The 15,625-nt window shown below is 43.7% G+C and overlaps 1 protein-coding gene across 3 annotated transcripts in view; it reads right to left on the bottom strand.

The window, feature by feature from the left end:
* PSMD10 (proteasome 26S subunit, non-ATPase 10) overlaps positions 1-15,625 on the bottom strand; it is a 56,785-nt gene that overhangs the window by 6,294 nt on the left and 34,866 nt on the right. For all 3 annotated transcript variants that reach the window (XR_004306905.1, XM_015860568.2, XM_015860569.2), the window contains exons 3-16: positions 14,521-14,672; positions 11,489-11,582; positions 10,097-10,190; positions 9,826-9,919; positions 8,111-9,229; positions 7,751-7,849; positions 5,713-5,804; positions 5,165-5,266; positions 3,969-4,138; positions 3,010-3,112; positions 2,218-2,379; positions 1,686-1,764; positions 1,023-1,122; positions 483-688 (exon numbers count right to left, since the gene is read on the bottom strand). Coding sequence is in view for 2 of the 3 variants with exons in the window: in XM_015860568.2 (XP_015716054.1) it covers positions 483-688; positions 1,023-1,122; positions 1,686-1,764; positions 2,218-2,379; positions 3,010-3,112; positions 3,969-4,138; positions 5,165-5,266; positions 5,713-5,804; positions 7,751-7,849; positions 8,111-9,229; positions 9,826-9,919; positions 10,097-10,190; positions 11,489-11,582; positions 14,521-14,672 (2,666 nt within the window). In the remaining variant the exon portion in view is untranslated. The remainder of the gene's footprint in view (positions 1-482; positions 689-1,022; positions 1,123-1,685; positions 1,765-2,217; positions 2,380-3,009; positions 3,113-3,968; positions 4,139-5,164; positions 5,267-5,712; positions 5,805-7,750; positions 7,850-8,110; positions 9,230-9,825; positions 9,920-10,096; positions 10,191-11,488; positions 11,583-14,520; positions 14,673-15,625) is intronic.

The following is a 15,625-nucleotide window of genomic DNA, read 5'->3' as shown; positions in this document are numbered from 1 at the left end:
GATAACTACTACTGCATCGAGCTCTGTTTTCCAAATATTAGTTAGTCCTGCTGTTACTGAAGTAATTCAGTGAAGGAGATGAGGACAGAGTCACCAGGTGGTGCTGTCCCACATGGCATTCAAGTTCTTTGTCCTCAGCTCTGAGCACTTTGCCCTGGGAGGAACAGCAATATAATACTGAGTTGCATTGCTGCCTGTTTTCTTACAATAGCAGGAAAATTCTCTGCTGGACCCACACTGATTCTTGAATTCTGCCAGACCTGAGAGTTGATATGACAGAAAATGTGGGAATAGAGGGTTACTATCACAGTACCGGGGCCCCTTCCATCTCAGGCACAGTGCAAGTACAAAGCCCCTTAGAAACTACACACTCTCCATATCTGGTTTCTCCCTAACAGCAAAATGCTCATCAACTTTCCATCATACCACTTGGCTCAGCAACAGTACAACGGCATTCACTTAATGTAAAGGAAACCACTTACCTGTCCCAAGGCCCAGCCTGATTCCTCCAAGGAAATGGTTGGTTAGTTTTTCATGATCCCACACAGTCAGTTCAACACAGGCATCCTTCAGATCCTCTGTATGAAACCCATCGTACACAATAGTGTGATTGAAAACAGGGTTTGTGTCTCTTTTTACGACTCGGGTCTTTTGGTAGCTCTTCTTACTTGTGTCTGGAAGCACATAGCTTTGAGGGGAAAAAATACAGCAAGGAATGTAAAATTTCACATGGGGTTTCCTTAGCTTCTACAAACCTCCTGGGCCTAAACAGGCCTCAGATCTGAAGTAAGGAGGAATTGGGTCTCAACATAAGAAATCTCTGTACATTCAATGGGGAAGGATTATGATCCTTGAAGAAAACTTTTTTTTTTTCCCCAAGAAAATCAATTTTGTAAGCAAAGATTTTTAGAAAGGAAGGGTGCTTAACAGATCCTGCTTTAGGAGAAGGGTTTACACTAAGAAAATGGGTTTTAATTCCATCCTTTGGATGCCCAAGAGGATATTTCAAAATGGGCACTTACCATTTCACAAAGGAGTCAACTCCAGAAGGACGCAACTGCAGAAGGTCCTTGACATCTTTGACCCAAATGTGAACTTCACCAGAGGGAGGATTCTTGGGACCTGCCATTTAGTACAACAGAAAGCTCTCATGACAGCCCCAGCAATAGCAAGCAAGACAATGAGCTTCCTCTCCAGGGACCCAAAGGAGCAGTGATACAACCTCTCTGCATACCACTCATCTGGAGCTGTGTTCTCTGCTGGGTGCCACAGTACCATGATCACAGTTGCAGGGGGCGCCTGACAACCTGCCAGTGATGCATTGATGCAGGAAAGGAGAAGGAACTACTGGAGAAACCCAACCTTCTGCCTGTCCCACGAGTAAGAGGAGCTGTGTGTTATTGCTACAGCATCACAATACCCCATAGTGCCTGTAGTGCCCATAACAGCTGGCGAGTTTAAGCTTGTTGAGCCCTTCCTCTCTGTACAGTTTCCCTGTAAATCCAATATGTGAAAAACAGATGTAATCTGCAGATGGTGCAGTCAAGCACTGTGGTTGTCCCTTTGTGCTGATCTCTATGATCTTGCACTAATGAGATTACTCTTTAACCAGCCCACAAAACAATGAAGCATTACAAGCTGCACACCGACAGGCAATACTTCTTAATTTATGAAATACATTTTACCAAGGGTTCCTGGAGGGACGTATTTAATAGACAAATTCATCACTCCTCGATGATCCACACCGTTAACAGCAGAAAGACTCTGAAATAAAAAGAGTTATGACGGAGTAAAGGAGGGCTCGTGTTAGCATAGCATGGCAAACAGCTTTTGATTCAAATACAGGGGGACAAATAGACAAGCTCTGCTTCTATATAGCTGGGACTGTCTAATCTCAGGGCTACCCTGTGATTTTGTTCTCAAACATAATGCTTCGGGATTCAGAGCCTTTCCAGAATTGTCTGGTTAGACAAATTCACCAAGGGAAGAGGAGTCTTCCCTTCCCTCTGGCTAGGGCATACAAGTCCAGGCTCCAGCTGCAGGAACCACTGGCTTACAGCCACATGCCCACTTACACCAAAGACGTGGCAGATGGGGCTCAGCAGGAAAATCCTTGAGTTAACAGGACATGGCCCAAGCAGCCAACAAGAACTTCTGCCACTCCTAAAGGCTTTGGGATTGGGCTGGGAAACAGAATTGCAGCTGAGATGCACTTACCCGGGGCTTCAGTGGATACCAGTTGAGTTTCCGGTTGCTCCAGTCCCAGCTGGCCAAGTCTAATTCAATCTCTCCCAAGAAACTATTACGTCCCAGTGGGTCATTGTGCCAAACAGAGAGATTTAATTTTTGGATCAGCAATACCATTTTCTCTATTTTATACTAGAGGAAGAAAGAGAAATCGGGTTGATCACTTTTTTTTTTCTCCAATTTTTCTCACAACTGGAAATATACTACTCAAACACTTGAATTAGCTCCAAGACACTTAAACCCCTCCACACACATGCTCTCAAGAACTGGCCCCATTCTGAACATCTCTTTTTGTGCTGCAGCCTGACAGCCACGGTGAGCCTGACAACACTTTTCTGCTGAGGACAGGGAAATTCAGCGCTCCATTCTTCATCAAGAAACAACAATATTTTTTCAAGAATTATTAGCACAGGCTTGGGCACTGTTAAATAATCCTCTGTCCTTTGACAAGCAAGATCACAGGATAAGGACCTTTCTTAATAGGGAAGGGAAGAATACCTCCTTGTTCTGACTTGAAGGCAGCATAGACTCACAGGTCTCTTCTTCCAAAGGTCACTGTATAGTTTGTCACAGAAATCTTGGGTGCCACCCAAGTGAGTACAGAAAATCCTCCAACATCTTTGCCCTCATGAAACCAGGGGAAGAGTAGCACAGCAGGAGACAAGCAAAGGAGCCCAGTCAAGCAGACAGGCTCCTTCCAGACCTGACCAGGGATACGTGCCTGCCACAACACAGGTTTCCAGAGCATGTATGTATTCTTACCCGTAACACTTCGTTGTAAACAGGATTCACTGTCCTTTTCTTCACTGAGGTTTTCCTCTTACCCATTCTAGCTTTGTCTGGGAGCAGGTAAGTTTTAACATACCTGGAAAATGAAAACAACAGCTGAATACTGTTCAGTATTGCCATGATCTAATAAGCAAGCAAGACTTCTGGATGGTGACATGGAATTTATAGAAGCAAGTTGACTCTTTAAGGGCAGAACTAATTGAGGAACCTGCTGGGATATTAACTTGTCTTGCATGCGAAGTTATAAATCTCACAAGGGTTGGGTGGATGCCGCCAACCTTCAGAACAGAACAAGCAGTTCTCTAAGCAGTGCAGAAAGCCAGCAAGGACATATATCCATTTTCTGAACTGCCCATAACTATAGCAAATCTGTGCATTCAAAATCTGGGTGAAATTAGAGAGAAGAGGTGGAATGTCTCAAGAGCGCTGATTATAAATTTCTCTTTTTCAAAGTTCAGATTCAGGGTTATCTTTACCATCTTTTAAAATGGGGATCACTAGCCTCTGTACAATTACCATTGTGTCTCATAATGGCGCTTCCTTTCAGACTTCCTTTCCATATAAACATATGTCTACATCACCAGAGTTAGTACTAAAGCGTATTTACCACAGGGAGACCAAGTTTCAAACACTTACACAGAGAATATATTTCAGTGATAAAAAGAAATGTTCCTGTAGTGATCAAGGTTTTCTTAATCTTATTCAGATATATGTCTGTGGTAACATTTACTGATGTCAGTGGCTCTAGCACCATCAAGGTTAGTGGTTACTGCTAGGGAAGACCCAGCAGTAAACATGCACCAGAAGTATAGAGGTAGGAAGAAACGATGGCATTTTACAAGAAAATTCATAAGAAAAAAAAAGAAAGCTGTTCAGAACACAAAATTCAGCAGCAGACAAGTCATGAGGAACCAAAGCAAAGCATCACTCACGGGTCAGTTCTGTCTTTCTTCTCATCCACAACAGCCAGGTCCTTGCACTGGGACACATGAACCTGGAACTCACGGTTCTTCTCATCATAGTCTAGTGCGAATTCCACAGTACCCTGGGCATCCACACTCCCAAAATCGCCGCTGTACACACTGAGCACACTGCCACTCACCTGCCAGGTGGAAGAAAAAGGTCAGCACCACTGAAATACGCACTCTTCTGATCTGTTTTCTGGACAAAATTGTGCATTTTTGGAGAAACAATCTGCTCTGTCTGTCCTTAGTACTGCGTCCTTGATACAGAAATGGTGAACATCTGCAGCTGTACTTTTGCTTTCTAAATTAAATTCTATGGTAACCTATAAGAACCTTCTAAATACCTTCTCTCAGTCTGAGGAGATACATTTCTCATCCCATCAGGACATTCAACCCAACAGAGAATCCTAAATGAGATTCTCAAACACATTTATGTCACTTGGACAAAAAAGGCTCATTTATAGCTCCCAGACTCTACAGACTAGAAAGACTAGAGTAACCCCAAGCTAAAACTATTTAAATAACATATTTACCCGCATTCCTGACCTCTCCCTACAAGTTCTTCTTCACATATAATCTTTAAATCTCACATATACACTTTGGAGCTACCTATAATAATAATACAGTAAATTAAAGCACTTTTAAACAGCCCCCCACAAAACACTGTTTCTGAGGAATCCTTTTAAATCGCCTAATGAAATGCACTCAGCTTTCATCAAATTTCCTTACAAGATGACCTTCTAAATCATCCTGGTGTTATCCAATTTTGAGCTCCCTTTAATGAGTTGCTTGCAGAGGGCACCAGTCTGCAGCCCCAACCCTCTCAGAGCTGGACCACGAGTCACTCAATAGCTGTGTGTAATTTCCCCACCTAGTGAAAGGCCACTCCTCTCTTCCAGGCTGCAGCACACTTTGCTCCACACTCTGGAGCAGAGGCTGCCTCTTACTCTGAATTTGTCTAACAAGGGTTTCTAATTTGAGATAGTACCTGAAGACAGTTTTATAATGTAGGTAATTAGCCATCACTGTCCTTTTAAATCAAGTACCATGCAGAAAGCAACGTGATACTCCAGAGGCCACGTCATCTTCATCAGCCTAAATGCAGCATCACTGCATCCAACAGAGAGATCCTTTCTAGCGAAACATATGCATTAAATACCTACCGAGGAGACAGATGCCATGTCGGAGGAGTGGCTGCCAATGCTAGGAGTCTTTTTGTGCTTGCTAAACTGGAAGCTGATTTCCGAAGCCGTGTCTGATTCTGTCTGCTCAGAAAATAACAAGCATCTTTATGCTCTGCTGTATAAGCACTTCCCAACACTACAGAGGAAAACCAATAGCTCAGCAGAGACACACGAAGCAGTAAGTATGTTAGGAGAGTGGAGGGGAGCGCAGGGGATCTCCCCAGAGGCACTGCCTCTGACCGGCAGCAAACGTCATCATTAACTGCCTCCAAACCAGCCGGACTCTTGGGAAGGGCACATAACATTGTGACTTGAGGCAAAACTCCGACAGGACCAAAAGGTTGGTGTGGACTAATAGGGACTTTTTTCTTACGGCTTTTATAATTCGTATCATTTTTTTATGACATAACCAAAGCATTCTCCAGGGCAGGTACTGCCAGTGTCCCAGAAAGAGATTCTCATGGACCCGACTGCTGTTTAAGGGATGCTGGGAAAATTATTTCAGCCATTTCTGCTATCTGTCCTACCTCAGACAACAGGAGAGGAGAGGATCTGCTCAGTTCTTTGACTCTTTCAGGTTCCAGAAATTGATGGGGTATCACAAGAGGTTTACTGTATGCTGTAAGTACAAATAGAAAAGAGGCATCAAGATAAACTGTCAGAGTCAGGAAATCACAAGAAAGTCACTTGTTTGTTTGTTTGTTTAAAGGCACAAGGAGGGAGGAAAATCTTGTGGGAGGCACCTGACCCAGCTCTGTCAGCGGTCATTGAAGGCAAGCTCTCCCTAGGACACAGTGGGCTTACTAGCTAATGCTATAAAGCCACTCTCAATGTGTTTTCATTCCTGAGTAGGAGTGTTCAAACTCCCTCTAGTGGCTAATTCAATTTATCCACTGTCCGAAGCACATGCAACTTCTTTGCTCTGCATTTTCTCTAGCTGTGTAGATTTAATTTAGAATAAAAGCATGCGGATCTGCCCCCCATCAAAGAAACCAAACACGCTCATGTTTCCATCTCATTTTCCCGTACAAAAGAGTTGTAAAATACTTAGAACTATAATTTCACTCTTGCAACCACCTCTCAAACTTACTGCTAAACGGGCTAAGAGGTGGAAATAGTTTGATATAAAAAAGAAAGCTTCAAAACCGTATCAACTTCCATAACAACTTAAAAAGATGGCTACTGAACTGCTTAAATGTTTAAATAAAACCTATCTGCTCTGTACTTATCTTTTCTCAGTAACTTCCTTGATGACTAATCTCATTCCAAAACGACTGGCTTGTTTTCAGATGACATATGCATTTATATACCACTGCTGTGCATTAACCTGATGATACACTACTCACTGCTCAGAATGCCAAAGGGCTACTTGATATCTCCAGCAATCAGTAAGGTGTTAAGTTTAGCCTCTTCTGCAGGCTATTTGTTATACTGCAAAGAAGTGCAACTCTGCAGAAGGTTTCCTAGGATGAGGTTTGTAGCTCTAAATAAGCTGTAATGTAAGGCTAAAATCTTTCTCATCTGCAAAAAGACCACATCACTGAATGGCAATGTGGGACTTGAAGCTTTGAGCTATTGTGTTTTCTGACTTCATCACTGCACCATATGATAAGGCATACATTTAGCACAAGGCTCCAGGATGGCATGGTTCAGTTGCACACAGACAGGTCAGTGCAGCATGCCCATTCACCGGCTGGTTTTGACAGCCCAAAGGGGACTTTCCTCCATCCCATAACCAGGGAACACATTGACTTAAACTGGCCTTACTGTTTCCTGTAAGCTGCTTTACCCTGCCCTGGGCACTACATCCACAACCTGACTGACTCAGTCCCAGCATACTTGGCCATACCCCTTTGCTTTTAGGCACACTCATAGCTGTCTTCTTGAGCTTGCCAGTTTTCATCTTTTGGGAACATATACTGGTTTTCCTGGCCACAGAGGCTGCTGCTGCCTTCCTCCAGACCCTCTCCCTTGGCTACTGCTTTCTTGGGCTATTTGATGGCACAGACAGGTTTCTTGGCCATGGGCTTCTTCAGCTTTTGCTGCCACTTTCTTGGTTGCCTCCTCCTTAGTTTCTCTTGGTTTTCCCAAGAGGAACTGCCAGCATGAAGTGTGTCCCAGCTGGTGCCTGAGGAGATCAGGCTAGCAATTTGGGGCTGCTGTGGGAAAGGCCCAGATATAGGCCCAAGCAAGCGTGTGACAGCAGCCTGTGGCACAGTTCACATGCTGGATGCAAGGTCTGCCACATCTGATTGATCCACTGAGCAGGCTGCCATATAGGTCCCATGGTACTCAGTGGTGGAAGAGGAGAGAGATTCTTGCCAACCGTTTGAAGCCCGTTTGCATTTTGCTGTGCACACTGAGGGACATGTCATCAATCTAGCTGTAATTTCCTGGCCTTCAATTTAATTTTAGGCACTATAAGCTCTCTAATTTGATGATGAAACAATATGTCATTTTCCTTGCTTAGTACTAGCACAGAAGCACCAGGGATGCAGAATTCATACATAATATATTGCCTTCAAGAAACTCAAACTAAAATGCAGAAAGAAAAGCATTACTCACTCTCTGTGGTTGTGTAAATGTTCACCATGCTCTTTGCAAGATTAATGCTATTTGCTTGGGCCAAGGCCTGAGCAGCAGGAGAATGATCCCCATCTTCCTCTGGAATATATGAAAAGTCAAGTCGACATGGTAAGTAAACAAATACAAATGGGCAGGATGTCAGCAAGCATGAATGTCTCTCTCCCAGTTAGTCTTTCTGCTTAGAAGACACTGCAGTTGTACAGTTACACAAAGTTACTTTAATACAGTATAGATGTAGAAACAAAGAAAACACGCAAAATTGGAAGTATTAGGGAAGAAAACAGTCTGAGATGTGACACTTGATGGGGTTTCCCAGGGTGCAGTTACAGCCCTCAGTACCTGAATGAACAGACAAGTCCATCTTCTGAACAGCTTCTCTCCCTCCGGCCAGCTCACTGGCTGCTGGCTGCTCTGAAGACTGGCATGTTTTTTCCTCAGGCAGCTCTCCATTTATTTCCATGTTGTCATGAGTGCCCACATCAGATCTTTGTGCTTTCTCATCATCTTTGTCACCACCTGCAAGCGCAGGCTCAATCAGTGTCTGTGCCCTGCTTGCCAAAGAACTCACTGCGCGCTTGCGCTCCTCAGCCACGATAAACTTCTCTGTAGGCGTCTCTGGCTCAAACATGCTGCCAGATACTTCCTTGGTAGGAGACTCAATTTTGATGGAAGGCACTCGCACAGGCAATCTGGATTTCTTGGAGCTGCGCTGTACAGCCTTCTCTTCCTCTGGCACCAATGGCTTCCCATTGCTTTCACCCAGTGAATTATTTCTTGTAACCAGGTTTCCTTTGCTCTTGGCATATGTAGACCTTGGAGCAATGGAAATGGATCCTTTCCTCACAGGAGCTACATAGCTTGGTTCTTCCTCACTGGAAGATAAAGCTATTGTCCTTTTGTAAGGGGTTCTTGTTTTGGTGAAGGCCCCAGGTTTTTCTTCACTGTTCTGGCCATGGCCTGACTGCACGGAGAACGAGCGGCACAGCTTGAACTGCGGGCCATCTGCCTCCAGCAAGCCTGAGGACTCGGGCATGCTTCCCATCATCACAGAGTCTGCTCCCTTCTCCCAGAAGTTCTTCAAATTCTTGAAGTGCTCACGATCAAGGCCAATGTCCTCCTCTTTATTACTCATTGATGAGATTGTGTAGTTCACGCCTGACTTCACTGCCTGGCTGCTTTCCCCCTCTGTAGTCAGCAATCTGGGGCTTGACAGTAGCTCTCTCTTTTCAAGGTAGTTCTCGGCTGGCCCCAGGTGATTCACAAACTGCTCCGATCTGGAGAGACTTCTGCTTGGTTTCCTCTTAACAGGTATCTTGCTGGGAGCATAAGCTTCTTCTGGTGCACTTTTTGGTCCTGCTATGGTGCCAGTGGCTCCACCAGCAGCTTCTTCAGCTGCACAGCTGGGCTGTGGCACAGCATCGTCTGAAAGCTTGTCAGGCGGTGGAGACAGTCCATTACCTACAGCAAGAACAAATGCTCACAACCCATCCCACCACACCATATCCTAACTCCCTGGAAGGTCTGGGCTGCAGGTCCTCAAAGGGAAGCCAGGAGGTGTTTCTAGAAACTACCAATATGTTCCTAATTCTTCCCTATTTTGAGAGTCCAGCAAGCTCCCTTTCATCTGAATGAAAAGCCTGAAAAACTCAGCCCTTCTTTCTGCACCAAGGGAGGGACAAATGTCACTGAGCTCTAGATTGTTGCTGTGAGCTTGACAGATTACATGCTATCTATTTGCTACATAACAAAATACATCACATGTTCCAAGCAGGAGATTAAAGAAAAAGTAACTTGGAACTGAGCATTAAGGGATTATTATCCAAGTACTCAGTTAACCATACTGAGAGCCAAGAGGTGTTTTATTCATTGAGGAGTTTTTCCTGATTCTTGCTGCCTTGTGCATAATTCATACGAATACTGGCAGCCCATTCTTACAGGTCAAGTTAAGAAAAGCTCTTTGCTATTCATCTGTATGCACAAAAAAAGCAATATGTTTTTTGGTGTTTGACTCTAAACAATGAAAATGTCAGCAGTTCACTGAACAAAAACTTTACCTTTTCTAGACAAATGCAAGCTGTCTGTTGCAGCTGCAGTGGGACTTGCTCCAGTGTCACTCTCCGAGGAAGAAACATCATGTATACTGAATCTCTGAATGGAAAACAAACTCTGTCAACATATTTCCATTTGCAAGACTGGAAAAAAATGTCATTTATTTGAGCACAGAAACCAGAGAGGACAGTCTGTGGAGCTCCTGGTCAGTAGATACAGACTGTGTGGAGACCCAAGAAATAGCAAAACTAAACACAGAGTATAGGACTATAGTACCTTGTGTGATGCAGACAGAAAGGCAGAAAGTCTCGGCTTTGGTTTTGGCAAGATTTTAGGCTCCTCTGCAGTATCAAGAGCAGGTGTGCCGGATCTATGGAGCAGAAAAACAATGAGCAAGGAGATCAGCGGTAGGGATGTACTGGATAGGGCATCCTCTGCACAGGTAGTCTGGCAGCCTTCAACACTGATTCAGTTCCGCTCAGCTGCTTTGTCACTTTTTTCTACTGACTCTGCCCAGAATAAGGCTGCCCAGATAAGTGCGGTAGTGCCAAAACAGCCCAAAAGCCTCCTAAGAGGGAGATGCCCTTTCAGGCTTGGTCCAGGAAGGAACAGGTCAGGCCTATCAACACACACCTCAGGCCAGGCCACAGCACAACTGGATTAATTTAGAAACACAAAAACCACAGGAATTATTAAGCCATCAATGTTACTATAGTAGGGGATAAAAATCTTCATACTTGTATCATAACTTAACTACTAAGTGCTTGGTACATTAATAAAATAAACATATATCATGGGCAGTTTGCCTGATGAGTTCTACTGTCTTTGTGAGTTTCTTGTGACAGCTGCCCTCCAGATGGAGAAGAGTGGTCAGTCAGGTTGTGCCACTGATGAGATTTCAGATGGGAATGCTTTGCATTTAGGGTTGAATGAGAAAATCAAAGCAACATTTGCAGGACTCCCACAATAAATCATTAGGACCATTGCCATGCTAGTAAAGCATGTTTATTAAACAACACCCATTGTTCAGCTGCAGGAGGTCTGGAAGTGTTTTCAAGGCTCCTATTTAATAATTGCAGCAATCGCCACCTGTGAAGTACGATTCCTCATTCTGCTGACAGAAGAATGCAAACGAGATGGAAGCAACGATGAATAAAAAAGTGGATATTTTAATGGCTTCTCCATAGTTCGCAAACATTGAGTGAGGTCACTCATTTGCTTGCTGAAGTTCTTTTATTGTGTATTTGTGCACAGTCAGCACAACATGAAATCTACCAAGCCATGATGGTGAGTGCTGAGCACTGAATGCAGTGGTTGGCACCAGCAGGAAATAAGCAATTTCCTAAAATTAGTTCATTTTGTTAGCATTGCTCCATGGGAAAAATTAAACAAATAAAAATCATAATTACTTTGAAAAACTACCCAGAATATCCTGGCATTAGAGTCAGCTTCCATTTTACTGACTCCTTATCAAATCATGCAGGAAAAGACCTTTCTGGCATAAGCACGTTAGTTATTAGGGGAGGATACTCTGACAATTCCTGGAAAAAGGGTTTTAAAAGCGTTCTATGTAGCCTATTACTAATGTGGTCTTGGAAGCTCAGTTAAAGAACAGGATTTAATGGGCAGCATTCAGTTTTTGTTAGGAACAAGAGCAGTGGCGGTTACCTCTCCTCCCCTGTGCCAGCAGCATGCTCAGTGAAGGGAAGATCTGGGGCATCTTTGCTTACCAGACTTCTCCCAGTGTGTTCGTTGACCTCATCTGTAATGTTAACAGAGACAATCGAGAAAGTACATGTAATTGAGCTTGCAATAGCATTGTGTTTTATCTGAAGACAGCAAAAGCTTGGTAAATGAGTCCCACCAGCTGAAACCCTGAGGATTTTGCAGGGGCGGGGGATGCTCCATGGCAGCATCATTCACACTGCCCAGAGGCCACGGCACCCCCAGGCTCCACATATCTGTGCACCCAAAGAGAGCTGCCTAATGCCTGGCTTGTGCCAGGAGCTGCTGCTTGGCTGGAAACTTTCGCAAGACAATGCAGTGGCTGTGAATAAAGTTAATCCATTCCAGGATTTAAATTCAGCCGTTTCCTGTTTTTACTCAGTCATCTGATCTTGGCAAACAAAGGAGGAGGCCAACAGAGTTAATGTGGAGATCCTTGTTATTTTTACTGGCACAAGGCTCAGCTATGTCTTCTGAGATCTCAGAGACCCTGAATCAAAAACAAAACAATAGAAGACAGTAACCTTTAAAGCAGCCTGCCAAGGTATAATGTTGCATTAGCCATTTAATTGGCAAACAGGCTCTTACTACTGCACAACCAACAGGATTAAGCTCTCAAGCAGCAATGAAAAGCCAAGCTTAATTTGGTCAAAAACAAACAACAATAAAAAAAACCCCACCATCCTTCAAAATGGTTCAGCCACTGGCACAGCTACACCTGGCTTCTAGAGCCACAAACACAGAAGTCAACAGTACATAATAATCGATCCTAACAAAGTACCCTTGGTAACTTCAGCGTCAGACAGAAAAGGAGGCAAATTCCAACAGAACCTGGTAGTGGTCTGACCACTTAAACTTGATTGTACATAAATGTGCATTGATAGAGCCACCTTTAATATTCTAGCTGCTTTACCCACTTCCTATCACTCTAAAACACAGACACGACCTTGGAGAAGGAAGCACTAATGGTGTTGTCAGAACTGATGTGTTTGGGCAGGGGATAACATGGCCTCTCCACCAGACAATAAGTAGCTCTCATCCCCTGCACACAAGCTCAAGGAGAATGTATCACCAGATTCATTCATCTGTGCTGCTCTGAAGACAGTAGATTAAATTCAGAGAGCATCTGTGTACTTTATAGATCTATACTGCTGCTGATTATTACTACCTTCTACTATAATCAATAGCCAAAGTGACAGCCCTTAGGGAGCCACAAAGCCCTTTCTTCTGAAGGTTAAAACCCTCCTTCAAGAAAAGCTCATTGGGCCTTTTTCTCAGCAGGCACGAATGTTCGCCTTCCTCAGCCCATTTGCCATGCAGAAGGAATGCCAGCAATTGCCAGCAAATACTGTGAAGCTTTTCCAGGTAGGAATTTTCTCATTTGATTCCCTAACATAATCGCAGAAACATAACTTGTATATGAATGCTATTTTAATGAGGTGATTATTTTAGATGATAACCCTAGGCCATGTCTCATACACACAGATTAGTGGTAAGAGTTAAATCACAAATGCACATCCTCAAAAAGCAGAGCACGCCCTGCAGAAATGGCCAGGCAAGCCTGCCAAATAGTAAAAGGTTTTTAACATGTTTTAGCATTCTGGAGGGATGTCAAAATAGTAAATTTAATGACATAATGAATCCTCAATACTAACGATAAAAGCAACTTCATATGAATTATGATGGGCCAGTTCCGCATCAGAGGTTCCAATGAATCTATGCTAAGCTACAAGAGCTGAGAGGGATGAGCAAAATGCAAAGGGAAATGAGGCTCTCAGTTAGTCCTTGGCCACTGTTTAACTTCAAGTATGTGTCTGCAAAATGAGAAGCTAAGAAGATTAAACTAAACTGGGGTTCAGAAAGGGGAGAATATGTTACATTAATTAGATCCTGGCCACTGAGGCCCAGTAAACAAAGAAATGACCTGTGTTACTGCTGTCCCACAGATACAGCCAAACCAAGAGAAGATAGTTGAACCAAACTAGTAGAGATGGCATTTGGGTTTTGGACAGACGGAAGACAAGCCTGACCATACCACAAAAGAACAGTGCCCAGTTATAAGGTCCTTGTATTAGGAATGGTGGTAGACTATACAAAGAGCTGGCCACCGGGGGTACTGCCTCCTTGGAGCAGCAGCAGCCACCAATTCACTGGCCATGTCTGTGACTACCCACTCTGACAGATCAAGGAAGTTGTGTGAGACATTACAACATCCTGTTGTGGCGCTGGCTGGCCTGTCTTTGTGGTGAGGACAAGATATGAATCAGTTCTGCTTTGCACAAGTGTTCAGCACAAAGTGCCAGCATCAAGCTGGTTAAATCTGAACTCAAAACACAGTCCTGCTCATTTCACACAGGGCTGCTCTCTTCTCACTGTCCTGTGCTGCCAAATCTGATTTGATCCATTGTACATAACAATAAAAAAGCTGGGCTTGGACTGTCACTTCTCTCTTAAGAGAGAGCAAATTTCTGCCAGAAGATGAGAGGTACTCTCTGCCTTTGCAGAGCTGTGACCGACCTCACCATCCCAGAGGCCTGTCAGAACAGCTGGCTGGTGGTTGTCACCAGATGAGCCTGGGAAATGGAGGGGTCTTTGACCCACACATATCAATCTGATGCTAGAAATTGCCCCACATTATCACCCTCCCTCCTTGCTTCTGTGACAAGAAATGATACTAGTGACTTCTGACAAATAAGACATTTTGGAATAAACAAGAAATGGGAAAAAAGCATTTACTGCAAATAGCTGGTAAACAACTTTTATTTTGGTCCACTGCCATGCTGTATTTTTTCCCTTGGGTTCTGGTTTTCATAAACAGATATTTTTTTTCCAGTACTGAAAGTATGGCACAAAATCTGTCTCTTAAACTGAAGTTTGGTTCCTGAAAGCCTCCCAGTACAGGAAGACCCACATACCTGACCACTTTTTTCTGGTCCATTGGTTTGGAATCTTAAGACACACATTAACATACTTACTTTCTAGCTTGCCTTTTTTCCTTCTGATTGATGCCCGAAGCAGATCCGAACCCTCTAAATCTTCCTGAAACCGTTTTGCCTTCACTTCTGAAAACCATTCACCTGTTACAAACTTCTTCTTCTTTTCATCCTTGATGGAGCCTTGTATCCGTCTGAAAATTGAGGAAAATGTTACATGCTTAAAAGTTCTCCAAGGTTTCAACTTTCCCTGAGCTACTCTCAGAACAGCACTATGTACATTTCCCCTACCTACTATTACAAAAGATCCTGACATTCTCTGCACTCACAAGGGCCAAGCTAACATAAAAATTAGTTGATTTATTTATTTGTTTTGGAAAAACAAACGGCACCTTGCAAGCAAAGGTTTTCACCCTTTACAAACTACAGCTTCTAAACTGAGTCACCTCATAAGATTTTGTCTATTTTATTTGAAGCCCCACGGGTTTGGGAAGGGGTGGGACTGTTTATAGGTCCTGCGCTTGTTTTATTTGTCTATTAATCTCTTTATGAACTGCAAAGCTTTTTGGATCAGATCTGCAAACTGTGGAAATAAATTATGCAGTTCAGGATACCAACCTGGCCCTTCTCCTTGGACACTTCTCTTCCTGCTCCTGCTGCCATGCTGATGTTGGCACACAAACAGCTCTCCTTCCTGAGCACAGCTTTTCTTACTGTAACTAGCTTGGGCACACCCATGCCTTGTTTTTGGCACCTAAATCTGTCAGTGCTCTGTGTGCTAACCTGTATTTTAACTTTCTTCCATTTTGTTTTTATATGACTGTTTGGTGTAAAAACCTTTGGCTGCCACTGCCTCCTACAGTTACCACAGCTCAGAGTCCCTGGAGACCTGAGAAGCCATCTGACCTGTCAGGGTGCTGGGTCAGTGGAGATTTAGGCACATATTTTAATCCTGTTGGCACAACCTTAACAAAGAAAAACCATTTATTTCTTTTTTAATGCTTCAGTTCAGGGGAGAAGCAAGAGCCTGCTGCAAGGCTGCTCACTCCCCCTTCAAGCCCAGAGCATCCCTCCAACGCAGGTTTTACTCTTTTTCAGGTCACCAAGAAGTCAAAGACATCCTTATCAGGGGTAATTCAGCACAGTG

Source organism: Coturnix japonica, chromosome 4, assembly GCF_001577835.2.
Source record: "Coturnix japonica isolate 7356 chromosome 4, Coturnix japonica 2.1, whole genome shotgun sequence".
NCBI lineage: Eukaryota > Metazoa > Chordata > Aves > Galliformes > Phasianidae > Coturnix > Coturnix japonica.
The sequence above is the reverse complement of the archived record's forward strand: the minus strand, read 5'-3'. Positions and strand labels throughout refer to the sequence as shown.